The following is a 16942-nucleotide window of genomic DNA, read 5'->3' on the forward strand; positions in this document are numbered from 1 at the left end:
TTTGGATAAATAATTTAATTTAACATTTATAATATAGTGTTTATGTGTAAGCTGTTTTTAATTTAACATTTATAATATAGTGTTCATGTGTCAAAATATTTGTGTTCATTTATCATTTCTGTTTTAGAATAATAAAAAACATTGAAAATCAAATTATTTACATGTTAACTGTTTTCATCACTTATTCTTAAAGCTTATTAGGTCTTGCAATTGTTAAACCTAAAATTTTCCCTCTAATTAGCTATCATTAATGCTAAGAAGTAAACCCTAAAAAAGTTCCCCCCAATCAGATGTGCTATTTGAAATTCTAAAATCTGCCTAATTCCCTCCTTATGGTTGTGCATTCCGAAAATTGTTATTACCCTGCCTATTGTTATTCCCCTGCCTATTTTCTTGCAACATTAAGTGCACTATTTAGTGGATAATGTGAACAATGGAACGGTTCCATATTATCAGATTTTTGGTGTACATTGGAATTCATCAGCTTTTAATTCTTTTTATGCGTTTCCAATGCACACAATGGTAGCTCTTCACACACACACACTTTATTCTATAAATACCACCAAATTTTTGTACTGAATTACATCCTTGCATCTTCTTTCATCTATAACATTCAACATGGCAGGCCTCATTGGATTTCTTAATTGGATGACATTAAAAGCTGGGAATTTGAAGATGCTGTTATTTTAAGTTTTGAGTTTGATAAGTTTGTTTGATGTTATAAGGATTGTATTTTGTTCTTCAGTGTTTTAATTATTATTTGATGTAATAACATTTGTCTTAGCCTCAAGTATTGGTTTTCAATGAAATAGTTGCAAGTTATTTAACATTTGTTTCCAAGTTTATTAGTTCCGGTCCTATTTGTATCATTTAATTGACTGCAATACATAAACTAAACCCCAGAGGGAGAATGCATGCTGTTGAATATTCATCACAGTTTCTGGTGGAGTTTTGCTATTACTACCTTCACAAAAAATTCAGAATAATTAATCCATGAACCTTCTTTGCTTTCCCCTTTTGCTTTCTTCAAAATATTTGCTTCGTGGTGTAAATGTTGAGAACTTGAGAGAGGAGAGAATGGCGTTTCATTCTTGATGAAATGAGAAAAAAAATTTGAGTTAATAAACAATTGGTGGACAAAATAGCTAACTCTAATTGTTTAAGCAATGAACGATCCTCATATCTTAATATCCTAAAAGCAATTCTCTGAAAGTTTCTAATGCAGAGAAAGGAAACAAAATATAAATTAAAATAGTGTTGAAGATTGAAGACATGAAATAAGATTTGCTGCTTATTTTATTTATAACTATACAAAAATTTCATGCTCAACAATTAGGAAAAAAGTATAAGTATTTATCATTCTTGCAAAACAATTACCTGGGTATTTACTGATCTAAGTTTAAAAATGTACAATCATACATTTGAAAATTTTGAATATATAATGTTGCTGAAATGTTGTTTAAAAAAATCACTTTTTTCATTTTTAAGTGTTTGTTTAGGATTTTTAGAAAAATCATTTTATCAAAAAAAATCTATTTTGATCCTAAAATGAAAAGCTATTAGGATTAGCTTTTCTCAAAATCTAATTTTTTTTAACAACAAGGAGGAACACATGTACATGTTAAAACTCAATTTTTTTTTAAAAAAATAGATTTTTATGGGTAGTAGGCAAACAAAAACAGCTTTAGATTTTTTTAAAAATCTCTAAAAAAAATCTCTAGATTCTTTTAATCCAATTTTTTTTTTTTTAAAGCTGAAACAAACGCCCCCCTTAATTGGTGGCTTTAAATGCTTTTTGTTGGATGGCATGTAATTGTATTGAAACTACCACACAACTTATTTCTTTTTTCTCCTTAAAAAATCATTTTTTAACTCTGACTTTTATAGAACTCAAAAGCCAGATAACATAACCGTTCCCTCTCACTTATATGCCACACCCACAATTTTTTATGTTGTTTTATAATTGATCCTCTCTGGTGTGTTGCGACATTTGCTATATCCTTGGCATCCATTTTTACTTCATTTCATATTGAGATTACCAACTATATTTCGGCTCAAAAGACCCGTGCGGCGCACGGGTCATCAATCTAGTATATTTTTAAGAAGAAGAGTTTACATAAAAAAGTAGAAATAAGCTTATAAAATGAATTTTTTTAAGCTCTTTCAAACAACGTCACATTTACTTGTGTAAGTAGTTAAATTCAAATAAATTAATACAAACAAGTCTAGAAAATACTAGCTCTAATATTTACTTTCTACAAGATACTTACTCCAAAATGTGATAAACTATGTGTGGCGCACATATTGAATATTAAAAATAAAACAATATTCATTCATTTAATTGATAGAGTATATCAAATACAATTATATATTTAACATCACTGTCCTCGTGAGCTTAGCTCAATTGGTATGAGCAATGCATAATATATACAAGGTCCGGGGTTTGAAACTCGGCCACCATAAAAAAAAAAATATTTAACATCACTAAAAAGTTAAATGATGAATCTGAACAAACTCATAACACCCAAGTTAATAGCTAACAACGACAAAGTGTTTACAAATAATATGATAAAATCAAAGTGACACGAATACTCATGCCTCGAGATTTTGCAACACTAATGTCTTGAATTTGTAATTGATTCGATCGATTACATATGAATGCATATTCGATTGATTGGTCTGAAGTTATTGACAAAAAAGATTTGAAGTCGATCTTTCAATCAGAACTAAAAGAACACTGCAACCAAACGGGAAATCAAACAACACAACATTGCACTCAAACCACGAAGAAAAAAAGTTTAGAATGATGTGAAAACTACTTATTTAGATTAAAATATGGAGGAAAAAGATAAAGGGGTGATTTCAAGTCAAAAATGGACCAAACCTCCCCGTTAATGAAGAAAATGGAAGAGGAAACCTAGAGAAAAAACATTATGGACAACGTGTTGGAGAGGGAGAAACTCATATTCTATGTAACTAAATCTTGTTTTATCTTGTGTTGTGTTGTTCTATTCGGTGTTGGTTTAATTAGGGGGTGTTTGTTTCGAGGATGTAAAAATTACTCCTTAGAGTTAGAATAACTTTCCCATAAAAACTTAATGACAATTTTATTTCTAAGAATTTTTCAAGAAAAGTGTTTGGTTGCCAATTTTTATTCCTAGGTTTTTTTTCAAAGAAGTGGATGATTATACTGATAGACCTTATGTAGTTACGTCTCATTACTCAAAAAATGGAAATTGTTATGTTAATTTATTAAAAGTGGGAACAAAATGGTAAAATAGGGGTATATATGAGTTTTAACTTTCGGTTAGAACGCTGGTTCTCTTTTCGAGGGATTATAATTTTCCCACCTTTTTTTATATGGGAATAAAAATGACTAGAACGTGAGTTAAGTAGATTCATGGACATTAATTATTATTATGTTTGTTCTTTTCTACCAAACACATGAATTCTTTTTTCCCACTCTGTTAAAAAAAAGAGTTGTGTTATTTGAACATATACTTATATGATAATTTTTGAGACAATTAAAATTTTACAAAAAAATAAAAAAGGTATTAACACAAAAGCCAAACACAATAAAAAGAAAGTAAAAACATGACGTGAATATGAAAGATAAAGTTATCATAAAAGTTATCAAAAATGATTATTCAAATATACACAAACAAACACTCCTTAGATATTTACTACCTTTTTAGTAGCAGATAAAAGGCACCTTTATAACAAAGACACCCGTTGCCCTAAAATCTCTCGTTCACTCTACTGAAGCTCGAGAACATCCTTCTATCAATGTCTCCAACAGATGAGAAGAAGAAGAAGGTTAGTAGTAGCTATATACCAGATGACATTGCTTTCTGCATTCTCTCTAAACTTCCTGTTAAATCTGTTAAACGCTTTTCTTGTGTTCGCAAATCATGGTCTCTTTTGTTTGAAAACCCTATTTTTATGAACATGTTCCGCTCCAATCTCATATTCAAATCTCATCCACTCTACGATGATACACGTCTCGTTCTAAACCTGTTTCTGGGTCCTGATAATTGGAACGTTTATTTGCTTTCTGGAGATAAGTTTGAGAATAAAGTGAAATTTGATTTGCCACCTATTCCAGAGTTTGGTGTTAACCCTACTAGTGTTTTGGGTTCTGCTATTAATGGTGTTCTTTGTCTTCACGATTATGATCAAACTCGTACAACATCACCTGTATCTGTTGTATTATGTAACCCTGCCACCGGGCAAATGAAAGTCATTCCTCCTAGTCTTGCTGAGTTTCAACCTGAGTTTACCACTGACATTTATCTTCATGGGTTTGGCTATGACCATGTTAGAGATGACTATAAAGTCATTCAACTTGTGGAGTATTCTACTGAATCTAATGATGGTGTCAAGCCGGACCGCTTTTGGGAGATGTATAGTTTAAAAACTAACTCATGGACAAATATCAATTTTGATATGCCAAAAAATGAATGGCTTTTTAGCAGTGATCTGTACTTCGATGGGGTGTGTCATTGGTGGGGGAGAACGGATAATAAAATATTTTTGGTGTCATTTAACTTGTGCAATGATGTGTGCGTTCTTACTCCTCCACCCTCAGAAGATTTATTTGATGGTTTTGATGTTGATCTAACGGGTTTTCATGATGATCTGACGGTGTTAAATGGGTTTGTTGCTATTATAACTCACTGTAAAAAGACTAAGTCTTCTCAAATATCAATTTTGGGTGAACTTGGTGTCAAGGAATCATGGATTAGACTCTTCCATGTTGAGCCCTTGTCTTGCATTGATCATCCTATCGGAGCAGGGAAGAAGGGAAATATATTCTTCATAAAAAATGATGATGAACTAGCTTGTTTAGATTTAGCTACCGGGGTGATTGAGAAGATTGATGTTGAAGTAATAGAATATGAGGCCCAGATGGTAATTTACAAGGAAAACCTTCATCCAATTGAAGGACTAAACAATTGATTGCTTTTGCAAGCCATGTGTGAAGTTTTCACCCTTGAGGTTTGTGTTTAGTTCTCAGGATATAACTGTTAAGTTCATCTTTATCAAGTTATTTATATGCAAATTGGTTTGTCAATTGCATATGTAGGGAAATGCTAACTAATAGGGCACTTGTTAAGAAGTCTTAAAAGGAAATTTTAACTTGGAAATTGTGTATTCAACGCATTGAAATTTGTAAAAAAAAAAAAAAAATTCTACATAAAACTTAACAATTATTTCCTCTTTTGAATCATTTAGTCTTGCTTTAACAATTTTTCTACATAAAACTTAGCATGACCCTTATATGTATTATCAAGAGGTGGAAGAAGCATTTAGTCTTGCTTTACCACTTTTGTTTCATTGCTTTACTCCCTTTCTAAGGCTTATTTTCCTAGTTTCTATTTCAGCAATATGAATGGGCTCTTCTCTTTATTGGTTGTTCTATGTTTTATTTAAAAATAGTTCGTATTTAGGAAACCTTTGGTGATTTGATGTAAATAAACCAGTTTGAACTTCAATGCATTCTGCTTGTAATGTATATGCACTTCGTTTGCTTTTGTAAAAATTTGTCTGAACATCAATTTGTTTGTGCTTTTGATGCTCAGCATATAATAAAGGCAATTATTTATCAGAAGAAAGAAAAAAAAAAGACAAGGAACTAGTTTTGATTTAATACCTTGGTGATTGACGATATCAGTGTTAAAAGAACAAGACTTGGTTATCAGATACATGTTAGCTTGTTATATCAGTGTGTGTGAAAAATGTCCACCATTGTAATATATGACGATGGTTTCTATGTTGCTTCTAATTTCTAACAAACAAACAACGGTGTAACTATATTAGCCTGCAACAGTGTTTTTATTAACATGTTATTTTTTATAACAATACCGTGATTTCAGTTAAGTAGTTTAGATAAATTTTACAGTCTATACACGTTCAATTTACTATTATTTTCATATGCAATCACTTCATTAACTTACACTTCAGTCATGTGCAGTTGGATATGACATGAGTTTCAAAGTTGGTTTTGCTTTTTCAGAATTTCATGTGATCTTTGAGGTTGTATATCCTGTTACTGGAATTGCAAAGTTTTTTTTTTTTTTTTACGAGTTTTTGTCTAACAATATTATTAACATTTGTGTATGATTTTATTTAAACCAGAATCAGAATTGTGATAGTGAAGCTGTTATATTTGGAAGCTGAGGCCTGAGGTTGAGTTTTTTGTTTTGAAATTCATTACTGCCTAGTTAGAAGTTCTGCTGATGGTCCGTTGAATTGGAAGTGGTGAAAGACGGACAAGATGAATGAGGTGAAGATAGAGAGGGATGTGACCTACTAGGATTAGTAATAGCTATATACGAGTTTCCTTTAGTTTGCTTTAGTCTTCTGCATTCTGCTTTATATTTTTCATACACCTATATGTGATAGCTTGTTTTGCGGTGTTTGACCTCTACTTAGCAGAAGACTTTAACACATTTGAGCAATGAAAAATCATAATGTTTGTGACTTGTAATTTCTTTTTTGCTGCAGCTTTGAAATGTTGAACACATGAGCAAATCACGTGTTTATTATTGGTGTTGGAGATGCATTGAAACAATTTTAATGATTTTCTTAGTATGAAATTTTTCAAGAACATGTTCCGTCTGTAACGATAGATTTATCATAGAGCAAACTATCCAAACTGCTGCTACTATTATGGTTGCTTCATTGCCAATTGGGAAAAAAATTATATCGCTGCATGTCATCTTATACGAAGAGTTGAAACTATCAATTCATGGTATCCTGAACCATTTCACTGATTTTCTACAATCTCTATTGCAAGTGAACCTTATTGGCTGATTTTGTTCCTTTCCATCTTTGTATTTTTTATATATTTTTGGTTTTACATAAATGAGTTTGTATGGGTCATTCACGAGGTTAAACAACTCTAACAAGTGGTACATTGCTTATTTCGATTTTGTTAATTACATGTCTTTATACCACTTTCTCCTTTTTTTTTTTCCCCCATTGGCTTTGAGATCACAACATATGAACATTTTTCGCTTATTATTATTTATTTCATCTTAAACAGTAAAAAAAATATCAGTGTATTTGGTGGGACATCACTTAAAACGTAAATCCACCAATGACATGAATGAGTGTCAAAAAAGTCGAAGCGTTAACATACTAAAATCAATAAAAAGTTAGACTTTGATATAATGTAACAAGTTACAACATGTGAATTATATACACGCAAACTGTTGTCAGATATCTCTGCATGAACAAAATTCTGTACTAATTTACACATCTCTAGTTAACAATCCAATACAAAGAATGTCACTAAATTGGAGAAAGCAAAAATAAATCACAATCAATACTATAGTCATTCATGTTAAAGTTGTGATTTTGACTATGTCAAAACACGGACTTAGATTCCTTGCAGTCAGACCCGCATTTGCCTCAATCAAACAATTCAAACCATCAGATTAAGATCGGATCTCATCCGACTTTGTTTCGACCTAACGGTCCAGATTCTTTGATTGCGGTAAATGCCTTGTCAGAACACGTATTGTACCTTCACTTTCCTACCTTGATTTGAAGGTTGCTCATACCAACATTAACCTTTTCCACAGTAGATTCATTTCTCATTTCATTTGGCGCTGATTCATTGCAGTTCAGCCAGGGGTGTTGCAGGTATTGACGTGCAGTTGGTCGTTTTTCTGGCGCAAAATCAAAAAGTGGCAAAAGAAATTCTGAAAACTCTTGAGCATCATTCGCTGAAAATTTATATCTATCAATCAGCAATTTGTCAAGTGGACAAAATTTTAGCCTACGAATCCTTTTTAGATCACCATGCCGGTCAAAGTAATCCTTGGATTGAGCTCCACCAATTGCAATCTGCAATCCACAAGCATTAGATATGCCACAATATTTATTTTAGAAATGAAACATGCTGACAGTGGGAGTGTACTCACCTTCCGGGGCATCTTTCCGAGGAGTTCCATCATCAAGGCAAGATGATCCTGAAATCAGCACAAGGACATTTTTATTATTCCAGTAACAAATAATATAAGTTTTTATAGGTTCTATAGAAATAGCATGGAACTCAATGCAAACAAATATATCTTGACCATTTTCCCTTCAACATGATCATAAAAAGAATAAAGGATACAATATATATAGCCTTTTGCATACAACAATTTAAGAGTTATCAATGATAGATCACTAGCATGAAACTTTGAATTTCATTCTCGGTCTGAGATCATAAAAACTCTATCGTTTAGGGAAATAAAAACGATGAGAAATTGTTCAAAACCAGGACACATATTATTTAGTACCTCCCTCACATGGGCTATAAAAGAATCATAAATATATAAAACAGTGAATAGAAGTAAAATCTGATATCCCTGACACTTTTCACACTATCAAAACTATTTTCTTAAGTAAAAATGAAAATGTACATATCAAAACATGTAGAAAGTTTGTAAACTAATCAGACATTTAAACTAATGCATATTATGCATTAGTATTACAAGCTGATTCAATGAAATATGCCCGTGTCTCTTTTTATTAATGGTGTAATTGAGCTAATTAAACCAGTTTTTTCACATATTAAACCTCTGAAAACTCGTTAACCATATTATTAAATCAAATTTAAACCACAACAGTTTACTAGAAAAATCAGCATACCTCATCCTCGCTATAACCTTGTCCACCACCTTTGGGTGTAAATAACATATCTCCAGTGGCAAGCTCGAAAGCAATGCAAGCAAAAGACCACATGTCTACAGACGAGGAATAACCAGACTTCAGTATAACTTCAGGGGCTCTATATTGTCTTGTCTGTATTTCTTCTGCAAACTTGTTATCAGCCCAACACGCATTTCCAAAATCGACAATCTTGCATCTCACATCAATCCCGTCGATATTTCTACTAGACTTTGCAGCTTCTCCTCTTCCTTCAATTGAAGTTGTTCTTCCCGATATTTTAGCAACTGCACGCTTTGCTCTTCTCTTCAGCCTTTTCTCAATAAGACTTGTAAGTCCACCGTTTGTGTTTCCCTCAGTCCGTTCTAAAGTTGGGGAGAGTCCGGATCTAAAAGGGTCTTTGGAAGGATCAATAGTTGAAAATAGAAGAATGTTTTCAGGCTTTAAGTCTGTGTGGATTATACCAAGTTCACTATGCAAGTAATCCAAACCAATCAAAATGTATTTACAAATCTCTCTAACTTTATTCAATGGAAGACCTTTGTAATGGCTGTATTTGATCAAACGAAGCAAGCTATCACCAAGAAACTCAAGGACCATGCAATGGTGCTGCCCATTTGGACCTGTGTGCTTAAAGTTATCAATCAATTGGACAACAAACTTTGAATTCGATGGGTCCCCATCAGCAATGGTTGAAAGAACGTTGATCTCGTGAAGGGCAGCCTGAACAAACTCGGCCGCACTTTTCTGGATTTTGAGAGCAACGTATGACTGAAAAAAAAACAAAAAATTAGAAAAAGATATTAGTGGTGCGCAAAAATAATTTTAAAAATTATCACTGGTTGGGCAAACACAAAGCAATACATGCACACTCATAATTGTTTACCCATATAGAATATTTTTGAAATCAAACATAAATACATGAAGAAAAGATGAACTTGGATATTAATCTTAGCAACAGGGCCAGGAGACTGTTGTTTTAATATGGAACCATCTTGATTAAGTTAATGAAGAGTGATGTAAGTAACACATAGCAACCAAATAAAACAAACCAATTGTCCTGTTTTGTTCTCTTTGGTTCGATATTCTCAGTGGAATTGAGTACCACTTGTTTTACACTTTCACTCTGTGTCCCATTTGTTAATTTGCACCAATAGCCTGTTTGTTTCTGTGGTGGGAGGAGTTAAACTCGCATCCACTTCAAAGCTACAAGTTGTAGCTTCTCAAAAATCACGGCCAACTTGCGTTGGGATGTGGTATTGAAGTGTATCCAAACATAGGTCAAACATAATATAGCCCCCCTAGTATTATGTTTCATCCCATTCTAATATGTCTACCAAATGTATTTGTTTCTAACGTCAATTCAAACACTAGAAAGATCCTACATTAACTCGTGCCATTTATGGTATCACAAGTCTTGGATCCATAAAATGGCTCCTAAATCTTGACAGCAAAAAAACAAAAAAACTACTGAATCAAAAATTAACCTGAGAAAGACAATTATTCTCATTCCCGGTACTTCCAACAAACATAAATGGTACATGTACATGTGTTAGATTTGATATAAAAGACACATTTATTGCTTTTGTACATAAAGACAAAAACAATGTAACATAAGGTCAGGTTTTGTGAATTGTGAGGACCATTCCCAATTTTCAGCTATTCCAATTCCAACAAAAAAAGGAATTATCGGAATTTGTAATTGTAACACACATTGAACAAAAGAAGGAAGAAAAAAAAATCTGAATTAGATCCATTCATTCAATAACAAAAAAAAAAAACATCATTAAACAAACAAATCAACCAAATTTGAGCTAGTAAACCTACACAAAACATAACAAACAATCATAAACAAAACAAAGAAAAAAACTTTCAAATCTAAAACATGAACCACATGTGAAAATCATGAAAAACAAAAAATAGGTTGAATTGAAAACAAAAGTATAAGAAGAACATACAGAGGTGGTAGTATCATAAGCAAGCCAAACGGTGGAGAATTGACCCCAACCAAGTTTCCTCTGAGCAATATACCTCCCACCCGCGAATTGATCAGCGACTCTAACAGCATGGTATCCACCTTTCCGATAGGACTCAAATCCCTCATCATCTTCCTCCGATCCTGATGAAGAAGAACAAGACATGACCCACTTTTTTCTTTGATCAGATTCACCAACAAAACACAAGACCCAGATGGAAAAATCAAAACTTTATTGATTTTGTTGAAGTTTTGAGAATCACCAATGAAATGGGTATTTTTAATTAATTTTGTGTAGGAAATTGCTTGGATGTGAAGTATTTTGTTTTTGGTGTATTATGAGACACTCTCTCTTCCACTTTTTTCTCTCTTTTGTTTGTTTAGCTGTTATCTTTATACTACCTCCGTCCCTTATTATAGGACCCTTTTGGAAAAAACACGGGTTTTAAGATAGTGGATTATTGTGTTAAATTTGTTGACAAATGATATTTTTTTCCATGTTTGCCCTTCTAATAATTGAAATCAGAATTCTTTATTTTCCTATATTAATTACCCACTACTACTTGAATTATGCACCAAATTAATTTATCATTGTACCCATGATTGAATAGGAACCGTGAATTGCACCTCTGGATTGAATGTAAACTTGGAAAAGCCATGGCACAAAAAAAAAGGAACGTGAATAACATTCCCTTTCTTTCTTTTTTTTTTTCCACAAAAATTTGGAATCACTCTTTTTTCCCAAAATTTAAATTTTGAAGCTCCAAACTTAAAATTTTTAGGAATTATTTTCAATTTTCTGGCGCCACTTTTTTAAGAACATGGAGCATGAAACAAAAGTATATATACATATAGAGAACTAAACATATTCTTCATGAAAAGATATTTGAAACCATGGAACCACCTCTTAACATAGATTTAAATATCCCTTTTAATCCTTGTGATCACGATTACTATAACATAAATCAGTTACCAGACCTCAACTTGCCTGCTAATGTTGAAGACACTTCACTATCAAGAGATAATTCTAACTTTGAATCACACCATGAAACTCAAAGTCATGAAATAGAGGTTGATACCACAAACAATTCAGAAACAGAGAATGATCCTAACCATTATACCCAATATGTGGAAGAAAGTGAAGAGGAAATAGAGATTGTTATGTTTGATGAAGAACAACCACAAGAAGTTGTTGACACCAACAATTTGGATATAGAGTCTGACTTTGAAGAAAATGTTCAACATGTTGATGAGAGTGAACCTGAAGGAGTCCTTAATGCTGATGGTAATGTATTTCATCTTTATTTAATTTGATTCAAATTTTTCTTATCATTTGTTAGGAGTAATTATACAATATGCATTTCAATATGAAGGAACAGATAATGGACGCAAGTTTTTAAGCAACGAAGAGCGTAAGGCAGTTGCTCATCTTCTTTTGCAGCACAGCCATGCCGGAAGACTAAAAAAAGGGACTAGAAAATTGATTGCGTCAATGTATTCGGTCTCTGTTAGTGTCATTAAACGTATTTGGAAGAGAGCAAAACTCACAGGAGATGTGTCTCATAGGAAAACAACAAATTGTGGGCGAAAAAGGATTGAACTGGATCATGATCAATTTCGTCAAGTTCCATTATCAAAAAGGTCCAATTTTTTTTAATATTTGTGTTATTAACATTTATTTTGTTAGGTGTAAATATTTGCTTTATTAGAAATACTTGAACTCTTAACTGAGCATTACGTGAACCTTTTTATAAGTACCTGTAGTACTAGCAGAACTTTCTGTTAGGCCATTTGACAATGCTAGAACTTTTTGTTAAGTACTTGTAGTACTAGTAGCATTACGTGAACCTTTTTTTAAGTACTAGTAGTATAACTTTCGGTTAGCTTTATCATTTTTTTTAAATTACTATGTCAATGTTTACCATTTATGCATAACATTGCTTGCACTTTATCTTCTGTATATTAATGCTGGAAATTGTTGGATAGGTCCACTTTGCGAGATTTAGCTGAAGCTTTGAAAATAAACAAGTCTAGTTTATCGAGAATGCAGAAGCGTGGATGTATAAAACGCCACACAAGTGCAATTAAGCCTTACTTGACTGAAGCAAACAAGATAGAAAGACTAAAGTTTTGCTTGTCAATGTTGGATAGTAGTACAATGCCACATGATCCAACCTACAAAACAATGCATAACATTGTACATATAGACGAAAAGTGGTTTTATATGACCAAAAAATCTATGAAGTATTACTTGCTACCGGATGAAGACGAGCCACACCGCACTTGCAAGAGCAAGAACTTTATCGGAAAGGTAATGTTCTTAACTGCAATTACCCGCCCAAGATTTGATGCTGAAGGGAACGAAACCTTTTCTGGTAAAATAGGTGTTTTTCCATTCGTCTTCAAAGAGCCAGCAAAGAGAAATAGTGTAAATAGAGTTGCAGGAACTCTTGAAACAAAATCCATCACGTCAGTCAATAGAGAAGTTTGTAGAAAGTTTTTGATCGAAAAAGTTATTCCTGCCATAAAAGAAAAGTGGCCAAGAGATGAAATAGGCCAACCAATTTTCATTCAACAGGATAACGCAAGATGTCACGTCAATGAGAACGACATTGAATTTCGTCAAGCTGCCTCACAAGATGGGTTCGACATTCGATTGATGTGTCAACCTCCCAACTCCCCTGAACTAAATGTCTTAGACCTTGGCTTCTTCAGTGCCATTCAATCACTGCAACATAAGGAAACACCGAAGACTATTGATGATCTCGTTGCGGCAGTGGAAAAATCATTTGAAATATTTCCATCCGACTTGGGCAATAAGATTTTCATATCACTACAAACATGTATGGTAGAGATAATGAAGACAAAAGGTTCGAATAAATTCAGTGTTCCACATATAAAGAAAGATGTTATGCAAAGACAAGGTCGGCTACCGGTGTCTATCAAATGTGATTCATCATTAGTGGAAGAAGTGCTTGATCATTTGAATTCGCATTAGTATATTTGATTTGTACTTTTTGGTTTTGATCTCTGTACTTTTTGGTTTTGATCCACAATAATAAAAGATGTTGCAATTTCGATCCATTTTTTTAATGAAAAGAGACATGCTGAAATTTTGCAGTAAGTGTTGAATATGTCTTCATTTTGCAGTGAAGCAGTAACTGTTGAATATGTCTTCATTTTGCAGTAACTGCTGAAATTTCGATCCATTTTGCAGTAACAACTTTGAGTGCATTTGGTGCAGGATCAAAGAATATCACATAACAGTGGCAACAACTTGAATATGTCTTCAAAGAATCCAAAACAGTTTAAAGTATGTCAGCACAACACATTCTGTGCGCATCCAAAACATTTACAAGTTGATAATAATCCAATTGTAAACATTGCTAATGATGAACTATGGAAAAAAATGAATATATGTCTACATTACATATCATAATGAAGATGCAGTAGCACTATTTTATAGCAACACTCTTTTATATTTTGGATTATAATAAAGCCACGTCCACTGATACATACATTCAATTTCTATCTCTCTTACTTTAGGTGCTAAGAAAATTCAAACAAGCTATAGTGCTTAAGAATTAATCAACATCAACAAGTTAAATCTTTTTATTCATAATTGGTGTCTCTTTTCATTCAAAACAAAGTACAGAAGATGGATACAACTGACATAACATAACCATTAATAAAACCTATCAAGATAAATCCTACAAAAAGTCATCAACAATTGTTTCTTCTCCTTTTCTTCATAACTGTCATTTTCATAATCATCCTCGGGAAATTTGTTTAAATCCAAGTGTGGAAAGGGACAATCTTCAATGTTGTTGGACTGAACTTCATCACCCAGCTCTTCAAATGCAGCAACTTCCAAGGAATCCTCAACAATCTCCCCTTCAACACCTTCCATGGAATCTTCAGCAATTTCCATTATATGATCTTCAAAGGAATCATCAGCAACTTCAAGACCTTCAAAGGAATCCTCAACCATCTCCACTTCAACACCTTCCATAGAATCATCAGCAAGTTCCATTGCAAGCTCTTTGACAGACATTAAAAGTAAAACAAAAAAAAAATTTGAACCAAAGAAGTGCATGAATGGGGAGTTACCACTGTTTTTATTGTGGGACGTGAATATATAAAGGCAGCCTTCAGTGCATGAATGAGAGTTATACTCTTTGTTTTCCCACGTAAACTTATTGCTCTTTTTTTATCAAAGGAAAAAAGAATTTATTGCTTTTCAAAAAAATATGTAGGGGTAATTTTGTAAAGAATTAATTAATGCACTTGAAACTATCAAAAGGGTCTTATAAAAAGGGACAAATTTTTTTTCCAAAAGGGTCCTATAATAAGGGACGGAGGTAGTATAATATAAAAGCATACATCTATAAGCGATAGTACACGTGGCATCTTCTTGCTCTTCATCTCATTTAATGTTTTTCTATCAACCAATCAAAATGGATATTAAATCATTTATTTTTCTATTAGCCAATCAAGATGGACGATGACTCATTTATTTTTCATAAGCCAATCAAAATTGATTATGACATGATTTTTTTCCCTATATATAGAGACAATTTGTTTTTCATTATTTTCATCTACATCTTCCTCCCATAAAAAATCATTGTTTTCAACCCCATTCCCTTTTCTTTTATTTGTTTATTTCTTATTTTTTATTGTTTGTTTAACATTTATTATTCTTATGTTACTTTTTATTGTGATTTCTTATGTTGCTATTTTCTATTCATATTCTCTTTTAAACTTTTCTTTTGGTGTTTGTTTCTATATTCTTTGTTTTTGATCGAATCTCTATTCATGTTTCTATTTTCTTTTGTATATAAAAAAAATTGTTTTTATGGCTCCTTTGATTTAGTTAAAACAGACAACAACAAAACTAATATTTTATAATTAAAAAAAGTAGATATTTGAGTAGAAAAAGTTAATTAATTGATGTGCATATAAATAAAAAACAAAAACAAGACCTTGCGTAGTGTATAGTGTTTTTGATTTTTTTTAGTTTTATTTCCTTCATCCTTATGAAATATTTAAATAAATTCATACTATTATTAAAAATAAATTAAAGATTATTATATTATTATATTTTTTTAGAGAAAAAATATTAATGTTTTATTCAACGCCATATCTTTGTATTCATTTTTTTAAGGAGCATTCATTCTATTATTAAAACTTATAATCACAAATGCTTTAAAACTGACTCCGTATTTAATTCTTTCCACAATATTTGTTCCATCCTTGACTTCTACCGAAAAAAGTTCTTTCAAAACACTTCTACGAACTTGAAAAATTAAAATTGATTGATTTTAAAATAAATATGAAAACCATGTATTTTGGCTCAAGTTGTTTATGAACTCCATCAAATAATTTATTTTGGGAGAACCCGAATTTTAGTTACTCCACGGTTGAACTCTTCTCATAGGAACCACAGGGTTAAGAAAAAAAATATAAAGACACATAAATACCCATTATTATTATTTTAGGGAATAAATGTTCATTATCATTTTTCCTAAAAATAATCATACAATATACAACAATATAATTTCCACTAAACGGACTTTATTACTTTTCTAAGAATAATGAGATTGAATATGTCATCATATTTTTACACCTATTCCTTTTTTAAAAAATGATATTGCATAGGTTTGTACTACATACAAATTTGATTCTATTTAATGGTGTTCAATTTTAAAGTTATGGGACTATATTGAAGTTTAAATTTAGTTAGAGGGCCAAAGTGACATTTAAGCCAAAAAAAAATTAACAATATGGAAAAATCATATAATTATAGAAATAGTAATAACAACAACATTTAAAAGGAGAATTGAATGATATTATTAGTATTAATATTTGCTATCACGTTTATTTTTTAAATATGGTAACATGACTTTGATTTTTTTTTTTTATAATTTAATAAAATTACTAATAGTAGCATTACCAATGAAGGTAGACTCAATTGGTAAATAATTGACTTAACTGTAAGGTAATTGATTCAACTTATGGTGCCTGAGCGAGGACTTCTTTAGTGAATGATTTACAACTTTAAGCCATGAGATTTGTTCTGACCTGATGAGCTTCCGAAGCCTAACTCATCTAAACATTTTATTATTTTTTTGAAATTGTAAATTTAAAAATAAAATTAAAATTGAAAAATCTCAACTTTTTGATTGAAAATGAAAGCCTAAATTTTAGCATATTCTAAAAGAAAAAAGATTATTCAAAAACTTTTTTAGGAAAGATTATTCAATAAAATGGAAAAATCATATAATTATAGAAATAATAATAACA

The 16942-nt window shown here is 31.7% G+C and overlaps 3 protein-coding genes across 5 annotated transcripts; 2 read left to right on the forward strand and 1 right to left on the reverse strand.

The window, feature by feature from the left end:
- Positions 1-3734: 3734 nt before the first annotated feature.
- On the forward strand, positions 3735-6612 carry LOC146920323 (F-box/kelch-repeat protein At3g06240-like). Of its 3 annotated transcripts, none has more exons than XR_015011745.1 (3): positions 3735-4998; positions 5965-6036; positions 6139-6612. XR_015011745.1 is itself a non-coding variant. In XM_085713726.1 (2 exons), exon 1 carries the CDS (start codon positions 3787-3789, stop codon positions 4957-4959), a length of 1173 nt encoding a protein of 390 aa, XP_085569852.1. In that variant the 5' UTR covers positions 3735-3786; the 3' UTR covers positions 4960-4998; positions 6139-6612. The 3 variants fall into 3 exon arrangements, 1 of the variants encoding a protein (XP_085569852.1); XR_015011744.1 differs by having other exon boundaries at positions 5975-6036; XM_085713726.1 differs by lacking the exon at positions 5965-6036.
- Positions 6613-7149: 537 nt separating this feature from the next.
- LOC146920324 (uncharacterized) lies at positions 7150-10951 on the reverse strand. The gene is made up of 4 exons (XM_085713725.1): positions 10623-10951; positions 8647-9435; positions 7932-7979; positions 7150-7854 (listed from the first exon to the last, which is right to left on the reverse strand). Exons 1-4 carry the CDS (start codon positions 10803-10805, stop codon positions 7534-7536), a joined length of 1341 nt encoding a protein of 446 aa, XP_085569851.1. The 5' UTR covers positions 10806-10951; the 3' UTR covers positions 7150-7533.
- A 582-nt stretch (positions 10952-11533) lies between these two features.
- Positions 11534-13719, forward strand: LOC146920325 (uncharacterized). The gene is made up of 3 exons (XM_085711130.1): positions 11534-11924; positions 12013-12280; positions 12626-13719. The coding sequence occupies exons 1-3, from the start codon at positions 11534-11536 to the stop codon at positions 13635-13637; spliced, it is 1671 nt and encodes a 556-aa protein (XP_085567256.1). The 3' UTR covers positions 13638-13719.
- Positions 13720-16942: the final 3223 nt, after the last annotated feature.

Source organism: Medicago sativa, chromosome 5 (assembly GCF_051527215.1).
Source record: "Medicago sativa cultivar Bolivia chromosome 5, Bolivia_mono, whole genome shotgun sequence".
Taxonomy (NCBI): Eukaryota; Viridiplantae; Streptophyta; class Magnoliopsida; order Fabales; family Fabaceae; genus Medicago; species Medicago sativa.

Excerpts from the sequence above, each read along its gene's own strand:
- LOC146920325 (XM_085711130.1), top strand. The coding sequence starts at position 11,534 with ATGGAACCACCTCTTAACATAGATTTAAATATCCCTTTTAATCCTTGT. Across the intron at positions 11,925-12,012 it reads AGGAGTCCTTAATGCTGATG|GAACAGATAATGGACGCAAG; the intron begins GTAATGTATTTC and ends TTCAATATGAAG. Across the intron at positions 12,281-12,625 it reads CAAGTTCCATTATCAAAAAG|GTCCACTTTGCGAGATTTAG; the intron begins GTCCAATTTTTT and ends ATTGTTGGATAG.
- LOC146920324 (XM_085713725.1), bottom strand. The coding sequence starts at position 10,805 with ATGTCTTGTTCTTCTTCATCAGGATCGGAGGAAGATGATGAGGGATTT. Across the intron at positions 9,436-10,622 it reads CTTATGATACTACCACCTCT|TCATACGTTGCTCTCAAAAT; the intron begins GTATGTTCTTCT and ends TTTTTTTTTCAG. Across the intron at positions 7,980-8,646 it reads AAGGTTATAGCGAGGATGAG|GATCATCTTGCCTTGATGAT; the intron begins GTATGCTGATTT and ends TGCTGATTTCAG.
- LOC146920323 (XM_085713726.1), top strand. The coding sequence starts at position 3,787 with ATGTCTCCAACAGATGAGAAGAAGAAGAAGGTTAGTAGTAGCTATATA.